We start from the raw sequence: 12186 nt of genomic DNA, 5'->3' as shown, positions 1-12186 counted from the left end.
TAACATATTATAATTTCAAAAGTTTGAATGTTTGTGGTGATTCCATTATATCAAATAGGTTTATCATTTAATTTATTTGTTTCGTCTGATTGTAAAATTGAATGTATGAATGAAATAACAACGTGATTATAAGTTCAAAAGTTAATCATATAACCATAACATTTTAACCACTAACTCATTAATTTTTCTTTTTTCCTGTCATTTCTTGCTGTGCTATAGATAACTAGGTAAGTTTAGATGAGTCGACTGCTCTAACTAATACAATTGCCATGTAACTTGCTTTGCCTTAACCTTATGCTTGACACACCAAACCAAAACCACCAAAACCACGAGATTCTGTTGTACCAGTGCCATTATTCAACTGCGAAAGTCAGAAATTTAAACCAAATTGTCCAACAAATCCTCAAAACTTGACCCTCAACTGGCTTGCCTAAAACTATATAAACATATTTATATTTGCAGCAGTAGCACCATCAGATTTCTCATGGCTAGACATACACCCTTACACCATCATCTGAGTAGCAGCACCTCCCAGGTGGGCCTTGCCATTGGGTCTCTATTTTTGTGTGCTTTTGCATTATTCATGTGCGCTTCTCACTCCAGGAAATTGCGGAAATGGCGCAAATGGAGAGGTTGTTATGGTTTTGGTGATCCAGACCCTCTTATACAACTCAACCCTGAAAGGATTCAAGCATACCACTTTGGAGATGTTGATGGAAGCACTTATAGTGGTGAAGCATCACTCTGGAGGAAGAATGTGATGATGGGAGGAAAGTGCCAACTCCCAGATTTCTCTGGAGTCATTATATATGACACAGCAGGAAATTTGGTTTCACCTGCCAAGGCTCCTCCTGCTCTTCCATTGAAATGATGAAATCTAAGGCAAATTTCCAAAAGCAATAGGAGGAAATGGAATGCTGATAGCGTTTATAATTGTTTGATGAACTTCAATGGAATTGGATAATATGTCATTTAATTTTCTTGATGGAACAACATCGCGTTCAAATATCACTAGCCAATGCATAATCATTCATATGCTACACAGACCAGGTAGCCTGCAAAAATCTGTTTAGCAAGCTTTACTCTAATTCAAGTAATTTGTTAGCGCAATAGCTTTCGACCCTGTCCTGAAAATATGGCCTCTATCATCTCAATTAAGATCAAATGGTCATCCCAACAGAACTAATAGCTGTTGGCGGGGAGTGAAATCTCCACTCGCGCATCTCAAGCCCTCTGTCGCAATCTTTCAAAAAACACAAGGACCTAGAGATCACGAAGAAGGAATCGAAACTCACTATGCATATAAACTACAATTGAGGAATGGCTCAATGAACTCTAATATACTGATTACAAATCAACTGAGCTTCAAACCTTCAGGCTGACTTGAAGAGGAACTTCTGCCCCTGAATCCCACTACATTTAGTTTTGATCTAGAACTTGATACATCAGGTTTGCGGCCCTGAAATTCTTTATGGCTAACCTTGGCTTTTGAGCTGTTTGCCCCAGAAAAATTTTTAGAAACTTTAGCAGTTGCCGTCACAGATTTGCTACCAGGACTTGTTCTGAATGTCCTTTTTGTAAGATCTACCTTGCCCCCAGCACCATTTTTGGACAACCCTTTTTTGGGTTTTGCTTTGCTATCAGCACCGGATGATTTAGCTGAAGCAGCTGTAGCAGTCTTCTTATGTTTTGAAGCTTTTAACAACTTTACACTCTTTCCCTTCTGCTCATTTATGCGTGCCCTGGCAATGTCTCTTTGAACACTACCTACAGAAAGAGACTCCAAGCTCTCATTTTTTAATATGGCCTCTTCAATACGAGTGGCCAAAATCTGGTCTTTCTTTGCAACCAAACTTGTTACTTTCCCTGTTAGAGTGAGACCAGTGAACAGGTTTTAGTGCTTATACAGAAAAATTACATTTGGTGTATGCATAACTGCATAAGTAGACATAGGATAATTCTGATTTTTGCTCAAAACTTCTAGTTAGTTGAGTCCCCATGCCATGTACATTGAACAATAAACAGTATTCATAATTGATGCCATCCGGGATCTCAATTCAACTTTTGACAGTGAAAAAAAACTGAAGCCTACATACCTTTTGCACCCATACGAGCAGTTCTTCCAGTGCGATGGAGGTAATCAATCTGAAATTTTAAGGGAAAGGAAGCACCACTTTCAGGTGGAGGGAAGGAAATGCACAAGGGCAAGTGCAAATGACAAACACACCACAAATTCTTACAGAGGTCAGTGGAAAATCAAACATGATAACATGATCAACATCCAAGTCCAGTCCCCTAGCAGCCAAGTCAGTGCAGACCAATGTGGGGCAATCACCATCTTCGCTCTTGAACTTTTCCAGGTTTTCAACCCTATATAGAGAAAATACCAGTAAAGAAAGGAGTATGGAGAGCTATTACAGGCCATATTTTACGAGATTCTTAGATATAAAAATCTTCACAGAGGCTGATCAGAAACATGACCGCCATAACTTCCCAAAATGAAATACAGATTTATAGAAATCTATATTCATCAAAGAAATCTCAATTTTGTACCACTACTTAAAAAAGCTTTTTCTCAGAAATTTGTTTGATAACTAATTATAACCTAGAGAGTTAGTTATCGACATAACAGAACATTTAAGATCTGTCAATGATCTCAACATGCTGAACCACCCTTTCAGTGCATAGGAACAAAAATTCTCCATTTTTACCACTATTTCTTTCAGGAAGAAAATCAGATATGTTTCGAGTGAAAGCAAGGGTTTCAAATTAATTCTGACTCCAACTGTAATTGCTTGAACAGATGCTAACAGTTTGTAGTTCTTTATCTTCTTCCTACTGTTGAAAACAGTGCAGAAATTGACAGATGATAGAACCTTCTTCCATCTCACCTTTCCTCTGCTGGCACCTCTCCATGGTAATTGACAGTAGAGATTCCATTTTCATGCAGAAAGTGATCCACAGCACGGCTAGAGTTCAAAGTATTGCAGAATACCATCACTCGATTTCCCTTAGATAAACTTGGCTCAAGAACCTGTATTAAGCAACATTTTATCAGACTCAAGCTGATTTGGGAGCTTCGAGAGGAAAGTGGTATGGCAACATTTAACATATGCTTCAGTGCAGAAATTATTACTTTTATAAGAAAAACACACCTCATACCTGCAACAAGAGATATTTCTTTATCAGATATACCTTTGTAAACATGATTACTTTATGTCATTTTTATCCATGACAAAGAATGTCATTCTTTATCCGTTACTTAGGCATATTACCAAACGACAGGAACATCTTTCCATTGCATTTCACCTACCCTTGGAATAAAAGTCATTGCATTTTTAAATGCAATAAAAGAAGTGCTTTTTTTAATATTCTGAACATGTTGACTTCAATATATGCAAAGATACCCGTCAGCATTGTTCCTACTTCTGAAAGGTATCCTGTCCCTAATTCTACAGTACCTTTGTTAGCCCCATCTAAAATACATTAGTCCCATTCATCTCAAAATGAAACATCCTTATGCATTCTCTTCTCTTGTTTCTCCTAGCCATAATTGACCAACAGGAGTTCCAATCTTAAGTCAATCTCCTTACGGCAATAGTTCGGGGTTTGTGCTCTCCGTCAAAAACAGCAAAGAAAAATTTAAGAAAAATCAACACCAATAGAACACATAACTAACTCAACCTTATTGCAATTCAATCTGTAAGGGGTAGCTGATGAGAACAACATATGATCAGTCAGTGCCACTACTGTAAGGTTTTTCATTCATATTCATGAAGTTCTACTCAGGTCAATTATCACACAACGGTCAAGTTACAATAAAACATGAAGAAAGTATACCTGTAGCAGTGCCTCCAGCTTATTTTCTGAACCAGAGAGTTTGATGAAATCATGACGAGCAGAAGCAATCTTCTTATGCAGTGTTGAAGTACGCAGATGTACAATCCCCTGAAACTCCTCATCAACCAGTTTTTGCACTGCCTGCAGAACCATACCCATATTATTTCCAAAAAAAAAAAAAAAACCTTGGTAAGAAATGTGATTGAACTGACAAAATCATCATGGAGAACTGTTTGACCAAGGCACTTTCTGCTCAAGACACAATCATTTTTTTAACAGAAACATTTTTCTCTGGGGAAAAAAAAGAAACAAGGGTAACATGACTCTCCATGTTCAATGAACAGCCAATTTCTAGGAAACAAGAAGTTACTAAAATATCTATCACCTCATCTAAAAAATTACCGCTGATAAGTATCTACAGCAAGCATCTTTAACCCAGCACTCCTCAGGATATAAGATATGTTGTTAATGTGTACCAATATCATCCATCTATCAATTAAATTTTCCAAGATGCCTTTTCCCCCCCTTTCAGTCACACTTAATTCAGTAAAGACAGTTTGAACTGTACCTTTGTCATTGTTGCAGAGACCAAAACAGTTTGAAATCCTAGACCATCATGTTTTGATGCACGATTCTTAAGTGGCCCAAGAAACTTGCGTATATCAGGACCAAAGCCTCGATCAAACATAGTATCTGCTTCATCCAACACCTAACAAGAACTAGCTTGTTAACAACTACTTATGATTAGAAAACAAGTACTTATGAAATCATTAAAAGATTTATCACAGAAAAAAATTACCAGGTATCTGATATCACCATAAACCATGTTACCCTCCTCAATATGCTGAAGAACCCTGCCAGGGGTTCCCACTACCAAGTCAATTGGGGTGTTCAAGGAATCTTCTTGGGGTCTTAAACGTCCACCCCCACTTACCATGGTAGACCTGAACCTGGCATGGTGACTAATGGACTTCGCAACCCGATATACCTGCATCACCCATCTTGCTTTAATCAACTAGAAACATGTTCTCTCGTCAAGGTTAGCCAAATAATTAAACTGCATATAAGTCATACAAACCTGCTCGCAAAGCTCCCTAGTGGGGCAAAGCACCACGGCACGGGGACGCCTGGGCCTCATAAGAATACCATTTAATGCCTCATCTCGTCTCAACAACTGGGAGAAAGACAAAAAAAAATTCATAAGTTTCTTATTTTTGTGATGCAAAATACCATTACAGAATCCAAAAGGAACAATGGCCCATTCTGCGTACTAAGGAGTGCAAGCACATCAGCACTCAGATTTTGGTACCAAAATTTCCTGATATTCCAACAAGGAGCTGGAAGCATCTAAGAGCATGATATTAAGCCTTAGGAATGTAATTCAGCCCAATATCTCTCCTTAGCCAAAAACAAACAAAGAAATAAAAGAAAGTACCTTTCTAACATGAAAATGCATTCTTTGACTCTTAACCTGAGGTGAATTGAACCATTCACAGCTAATCCAAAAGAGATTGAAGAAATTAAGGGGGATGGATGGAGGAACACAGATATCTGGCCAGTTCTTTGTACCCTTCTAATTATGCAGTTTTTTCCACAGTCCAGTATAAAATCACCCGTCCCCCCAAACAAGCACCCTTCACCAAAACATCCGCTTGCAAGTTACAAATGGCAATAATTCCCAAGTAACATATATTCAGTTCAGTCTTTTCTGAAATTCCTAACACACAAGTTAATAATATACAATGATTTTTTCGATGTGTTAAAAGTAAAGAACTAAGTTTCAATGTGTTAAGGATTAGGAGAGCTCCTCAGTTTCCACATCAAGCTGAAGCGCATTAGCGAGAAAAAAAAGCCATAGTAACCTTTGATTTTACTTAAATTAGGAAGAAAGTTACTTGATTAATTATATTACCGTACAAGTATCAAATCTTCTGCATTTACACATGTTGGTAGAAAATGATTAGGTAGCCAGAACTGAAAAAGCTTGGACCATCAAATTAAAGACATTTTTTCTTCATTCCTCCTTTTATAATTATGTCATCAAGTGTTGATTTTTTTTTCTTCTTCTTCATTATCTGCTTATAGCTGCGACATTCTATGAGATTCCTAAGTTAAATTTCATCTGTAAAGTCCTGAATGTTGTTTCTTTGGCTTGAACTACGTGTTCGGCATGCTTTCGTCCCCTTCTTTTCTTTCTGTTCCTTCTAAGATTTCGTACTGGAAGACAAATACCGTATAGTGAAATTTTCCATAAACAAAAAACAGAAAAAATACACCATATAAGAGTCGCAATTTATCAATGCATAAACTAGTAAGCAGGCTATGAAGTCATTTCATCAAGTAATCAAAATCAAAGAATGGAACAACATGAATTCTAATTACCAAGACGATAAAAATCAAAACTTCCAACCTGAACAAGAGGCAACATATAAGCAAGAGTCTTCCCAGAGCCAGTATGAGAACCCAAAACCACACTTTTCCCTGCAAGAACGGCAGGTATCCCAATACACTGAATCTCAGTGGGAACTGAAATACTCAACTCTTCCAAGGCCCCCATAACCTCTTCACTCAATCCCAACTCCTCAAAATTAGAAGCCAATGCCTCGTTCTTCCTCTTATTCTTCTTTGATATCCCTTCATTTACACCACTTCCAGTTTTAGCCCCCAAAGACTCTGCCTTTAATTTCTTGGATTGAACTTCTGGGCTGGCTAGTTTTGCAGAATCTTTGAGGTGTCTGACTCTTAACCTTTCTAACAGAATCGAATGCTTAATGGGTTGCAGAGAATCTTCTGATTTAGGCGCTGTAATGGTGGTGGCGGAGCAAAGGGGTCTAAACCCCACAAAAACCCCGTTAGCTGATGATTGTAGAAGGGGGAAAAGGGGCTTATAAAGAGAAAATCGTTTGGTTGAAGAAAGAAGAGAGAAAGAGAAGCGGGTTGTTGAAGGAGAAGCCAGGGAGAGGCTTAAGAGTACTTTTCCAGTTCCACTCATATCTTTGCAGTAGTCTGGTACGGGATTTTGGCTTCTGGAGGTGGCCTTCAGTTCTACTGTCTATGGATTTTGTAAAATATTTGTAGATGATGACCACTTGGTCCATTTCTTTGCTTTGGGCCAGAGTTTTTTCACATATTTGCTCTCGTAGGCCTCTTTTTTTTTTTTTTTTTTTATGTTTCGATTTCCCGTGGACCCGTTATACCTTGACAAAATTTTGAGAATAATTTGAATCTAGTATTTAAACTTAGCTCAAAAAATTAGTATTTAAGTTGTCATTAAACGAAAAAGGAGCAGAATAATTCATTTAATTTGGTTTAATAATTAGTTATGTGTGATTTAATGTTAGTTTTTCAAATCACATCTTGGGAAAAGGAAAATGGTGAATTTTATTAAACTTTTATAAAATCTCATACAATTGCTTGTTTTAATAATAATTTTCGCAACATGCTACGAGTTTGCTTGATCATTTTTCTTCTACCTAAAAACTAATGTTGAGGAATTAATATGATGATGTGCTTGTATATTTTTATCAATGATAAAGCTCAAACAAATCATTCAAGGATACAAAAAAGAGAAAAAGGTTTGGTAAAGGAAAGACTGATTATCTCCTTTATGAGTTTGTATTTGGTATGGAAAAAAAATCATACAACTTCGTAACTTTACTAGTGTAAGGAAATTTTTTTTATTATATCTGTAATTGGTTTAATGAAATTCTTAAATCTAATGAAAAGTTACTACTTGTAATATAAAAATATTTACATAATTTTGAGAATCAAGTGAATATGAAGGTTTTTAATATAAAAATATTTACATAATTTTGAGAATCAAGTGAATATAAAGGTTCTTAAAAGGTTTAGGAGCAAATAACACAATTTGCATTTGCTTTTAGAAATGCTTATGAGATTTGTGGCAATTGTCAACACTTTTTTTTCTTTGTGTTTAGTATATCACAAAAAATATATATAATTTCCATTGTCAATTAGTACACCTTTCTCGTACCTTTTTTTTTTATCCCTATATTTGTATACAGTGATGCAGTAACTTATGTACTCATATACCGTGATGTGAAACTTTGGAGGAGATTTTCAGAATAATGATAAATTTTGGGGGGTGGCTGCAATTTGCAAGTGTACTTAAAGTCTGTAGCCCAACAAGCAAATTACTTGATCCATTTCCAATTTTGAACCGGAAACCTCAGAAGCTTCGATATCTTTGACATATCTGTGACTCCTGCTTCTTGGCGGCACGAAACTAAACCATCTCATGCCCTTAAACCCCACGAACAAAATCCTCGTCTTCTCCAAACTCAAACCTCATAATGTCAGCAATGGACTTGAATTCTCACATTGAGAAAATCTTGTGGACTGACCAAGAAATTTCTCAAAGAGTTTCTGAACTTGCTTCTCAAATAACGCAAGATTTTAGTACCAACTCTGACAGTTCGTCATCTTCCTCTGCTCCCATTATAGTTGGAGTTGCCACCGGCGCGTTTCTTTTCTTAGCCGATCTTGTTCGGAAGATTCAACTGCCAATCAGCGTTGACTTTGTTCGGATTGAATCCTATGGTTCTGGGACTGTCTCCTGTGGTAAACCGAAAATTACATGCGATTTAAAGATTGATGTCCGAGATAAGCACGTAATTGTGGTGAGTGGATTGGATTAACGCTTATTTTTGCTTTTAATTTTTTGTTTATTTTAGTTTGCTCGTTTTTAATGCTAGCACTAAACAGGTTGTAGCGTGCTATGATTGGGGAATTACTACTCCTTTTGGCTGTTTATGATGGATGCTTTTTCTGGGGTTTGTGATTAATGGGATGTCGAGCGAAAGCTTTTCAGATACAGGATTACACGTGGAGAGAAAGCTTATGTTTGCTAATAATATTCTAATATGTTGAAGCTATTTGCAGACTGATAAAGGCTCTTGTTTTTATTTATTACTGATAAAAGGTTCTTGGTATTGATCTGGTACTGATGAAGTTGCCCATCAATAGACCTGCAATCGTTATTATGTTACACATGATTTCATTGGATTCCTTGTAGTTTGTTTATACGAGTTAGTACTTGGGGAGAATTCAGGGCAGCAATGGCCTTAGCGACCTGAAATCTCATTGCTTGATAATCTACAACTCTTTGACTGATGAAATTAGAGTACAAGAACAGGTTAGATGAATTAGATAACTTAGAGTATTCAATGATGTTGGTAGTCAATAGCGCAAGTATGATATCCCTAAACTGTTCACGAGTCCTTCTTATAGAGTTTCTTAAGGTATCAGTTTGCTAAAACTTTAAAAGCTAACAATTAAAGGTGTCTTGTGAACAAAATTCAAGGCAAAGTGGGTTACCATTAAGTTTGACAAGCATTTGGACCAAAGTACCTTTAATTTTGTGCTGCAACAGCTATGCTACACATTTGTGCCTAGTATGCTGATATTTTTGAGGCATCCTACGGATTTACTTAGATGGCTCATACTTTTCTTTGTTATGTTGGATGTCACTGACTTCTTAAACGTATATTTGGTTTCTTGCCATGGTTTTAGGTGGAAGACATTGTAGATACAGGAAGCACTTTGTCGTTTCTCATTGAATACTTGAAATCAAAAGGATCATTGTCCGTATCCGTGTGTACTCTTCTTGACAAACCAGCTAGGCGCAAAGTCAATTTTGAACTTGTGGGAAGCGGAAAGTTTTACTGTGGCTTTGAGGTTCTCTCTCTCCCTCTCTGTCTCTCTCTGTCTCTCTTTCCACGTATGTACGTCTGAATACTGGTTCCTCAGGCCCTCCCCCTCTTTTCCCAGAACAAAGGAAAAAAGGGGCATAAATTATTTTTCAGTTTCATGGCTACCTGCAGATTCAATAGGCTGTTGTTGATCTTATATTAATGTTTGCTGCTTACCCCTATGAAGTTATTATCTTTTTTGTAGTCTCCTGATTTAAATAGTAGCCATGCTACATATGCTTGAGACTTGAGAGGCTTCCATGATTGACTGAGTCAAACTACAACAGGCATTTCATTGACTTAGAAGCAAAAAATGGAATGGACAAGTCATGCCACCCAATCATTATGTACATAGAACTAGTGTTTTTGAAGGAATTGGAACCTGTAAAAATTTTCATCGCTTTGTTACTCCAATCTTGATGATCTTTTGGCAAAATTAGAAGCATACTTCTGCTTAATAGTTTAAAAAGCTTAAGTATACGGTAGTGGGTGGGTTCAAGTTCATACTAGTACTGGGCATCATCTACTATCATGGGGACACTTTAGATCACTTGGTTTTTATTTTCTCTTATGAAAAGGCTCGTCCATTTGGTAAGAAAACTAACTCTCAGAATCAGTTGGCAATTAGCTCCTGAAGAGCACATATGACTGTGAAGGATCAAATAGCATGAGTCACAATTTTATGCTGAATTTGAAGCTAGTAATCTTGTCTACGAACTGTTATTTGTTTATCATTTTCACACTGTCACAGTTTGATGCTTCCATTCTTTTGTTCTGTACCTTGCAAAATGGCTTCTGCCTTTGTTGACCATTCTACAATTTCATTTTGACAGTGCCCAGATTATTTCGTGGTCGGTTATGGACTGGACTTTGCAGAGCTGTACAGGAACTTGCCCTATGTTGGGGTGTTGAAGCCTGAATTGTACCAATGACTACGGTCTCACTGATGCGTAAAACTATCCATTGATTTTTGGCTTAATAGACTAAATAAACGGGGATAATGTTCTCTACCTCAGCAACTGTACAAACTTCAGTAGAGCGGCGTTTTCTTACTTCCCCTAAGTTTCCTGCAGTGAAATTGATATCCGGAGAGCATGCATGCTTTGGACATATATTATTTGGCCATTTCTTAGTCTGCATTTGACTGTTGCTGGCTGGTATGCAATATATTGCTCTTTACATTATTGGATCCTCTTTTCCTTGTTCATTAAAGGCTCAAAGCTTCGAAAGATAGACTCCCAAAATGGAGATCAAAAGAGCAAGCTGTGCTCAAATAGCATGATATTTCCTTTTTGGTTCAAAGGGGAGAGAAAGAAAAGGGAGGAATTAAGAGTCGAACCGGGCATTTCGTGGTTGTCTAGTCAATGTCTACTACTTGAATAGAAGTTTTGTAATAGCATGATGTTCAAAAACTTTTTGTTCTCATTTAATTAAAATCAGCAAATGCTACTATTTGATTAGTAGATTATGCTAGCTTTTTTGCTATTAAAAAATTTGTAATTTAAATACAAAAATAAATAAGAATATCAAAATTATTAATTATTCAAAATGAGAACCTGTAATCAGTTGGAGTACAATTAATGGAACAACCTCTACTTTTGTTTTAACCTCTAGTACAATAGAGGCAAGAAACACCAATCCTACTTTCTCTCTCCTATGAGAGCTCTTTCTCTCTCTACGAGAGCCCCCAATAGTGGGAGCCAAAAACCTTTCAACTCTGCAAACTTTTTCAAACTTTCAAAAACCCAAAAGCAGAGTCTCAGACAAAGAGCAAACAATTAGATACTTTGCAACCAATCAAGGTGAATCTCTCCGCATTTCCAAACAAGAACAATAGTAAGTGCTGATTGCTGTCGGAACAGGAGTTTGCCCAGGTTCCAGGAGTTTCGGACATCTTAAAAACAAGCTGGTCGGAGCTAAGAAGATGGAATGTCACAGTACGGAAATTTGCAGCCATAAATGCATGCTTACTTAAAGCCAGGGTTTCACTTAGGTTTTCTTTCTTAACCTATTTCTCTGCATTAATTACATTTATTGCTCTCCTTTATTTCTTCCTTTTTCTTTGTCTACTTGATTTCTGGTCTCCAAGAAAGGCATTTACCCAGTGGAAGTACGTAGATTTGAGTGCTCATCTGTATAAATTTGGTTAGATCCTGTTCATACCTACAGAGAAGTGGGATTCCACCTAAATATCATATTACTACTATGGCGGGAGAGTTGACTGAAATTATGCAAAAGTTTGCCTTAAACAGCCATGTGACTGACCTAGATGCAGGAGATGTTTGCATAGGCAGGCAGGAATGCCAGACCAGTCTGTTGGGGAGAATCAGGGGAGATAAGATAGCTAATTTTACTGGGATTAAAAATTTTGTGGCAAATGCTTGGGGTTATCCGAAAGATCTCAAGGTGACTGAGCTAGGGCCAAACTTCTTCCAGTTTGGAATTAAGGGGGAGGAAACTAGAGAAAGGATAGTCAATGGAGGGCCTTGGATTTTAGATAACCTGATACTTGTACTGAGTAAGTGGTACGAGGGGATTGAGGATGATCCTAATGCCTTCAGAATAGCACCACTATGGGTTCAAATGTGGAACCTTCATTTACATTGCATCTCTAAGGAGGTGGGGAAGAAAGTAG

At 37.2% G+C, this 12186-nt stretch overlaps 2 protein-coding genes across 2 annotated transcripts; one reads left to right on the top strand and one right to left on the bottom strand.

Annotated features, from left to right (window-relative positions):
- Positions 1-1123: 1123 nt before the first annotated feature.
- On the bottom strand, positions 1124-6910 carry LOC113712747 (DEAD-box ATP-dependent RNA helicase 39-like). The gene is made up of 9 exons (XM_027236299.2): positions 6251-6910; positions 4919-5014; positions 4640-4828; positions 4409-4549; positions 3841-3981; positions 2892-3034; positions 2241-2370; positions 2097-2145; positions 1124-1866 (listed from the first exon to the last, which is right to left on the bottom strand). Exons 1-9 carry the CDS (start codon positions 6830-6832, stop codon positions 1355-1357), a joined length of 1983 nt encoding a protein of 660 aa, XP_027092100.2. The 5' UTR covers positions 6833-6910; the 3' UTR covers positions 1124-1354.
- A 1103-nt stretch (positions 6911-8013) lies between these two features.
- Positions 8014-10735, top strand: LOC113711900 (uncharacterized). The gene is made up of 3 exons (XM_027235136.2): positions 8014-8480; positions 9373-9537; positions 10385-10735. The coding sequence occupies exons 1-3, from the start codon at positions 8154-8156 to the stop codon at positions 10481-10483; spliced, it is 591 nt and encodes a 196-aa protein (XP_027090937.2). The 5' UTR covers positions 8014-8153; the 3' UTR covers positions 10484-10735.
- Positions 10736-12186: the final 1451 nt, after the last annotated feature.

This window comes from Coffea arabica, chromosome 10e, assembly GCF_036785885.1.
Source record: "Coffea arabica cultivar ET-39 chromosome 10e, Coffea Arabica ET-39 HiFi, whole genome shotgun sequence".
Lineage (NCBI taxonomy): Eukaryota > Viridiplantae > Streptophyta > Magnoliopsida > Gentianales > Rubiaceae > Coffea > Coffea arabica.
This window is presented reverse-complemented; position numbering and strand designations above follow the sequence as displayed.

Excerpts from the sequence above, each read along its gene's own strand:
- LOC113712747 (XM_027236299.2), bottom strand. The coding sequence starts at position 6,832 with ATGAGTGGAACTGGAAAAGTACTCTTAAGCCTCTCCCTGGCTTCTCCT. Across the intron at positions 4,550-4,639 it reads ATGGTGATATCAGATACCTG|GTGTTGGATGAAGCAGATAC; the intron begins GTAATTTTTTTC and ends AGTTCTTGTTAG. Across the intron at positions 3,982-4,408 it reads TCTCTGCAACAATGACAAAG|GCAGTGCAAAAACTGGTTGA; the intron begins GTACAGTTCAAA and ends ATGGTTCTGCAG.
- LOC113711900 (XM_027235136.2), top strand. The coding sequence starts at position 8,154 with ATGTCAGCAATGGACTTGAATTCTCACATTGAGAAAATCTTGTGGACT. Across the intron at positions 8,481-9,372 it reads GAGATAAGCACGTAATTGTG|GTGGAAGACATTGTAGATAC; the intron begins GTGAGTGGATTG and ends CCATGGTTTTAG. Across the intron at positions 9,538-10,384 it reads AGTTTTACTGTGGCTTTGAG|TGCCCAGATTATTTCGTGGT; the intron begins GTTCTCTCTCTC and ends TCATTTTGACAG.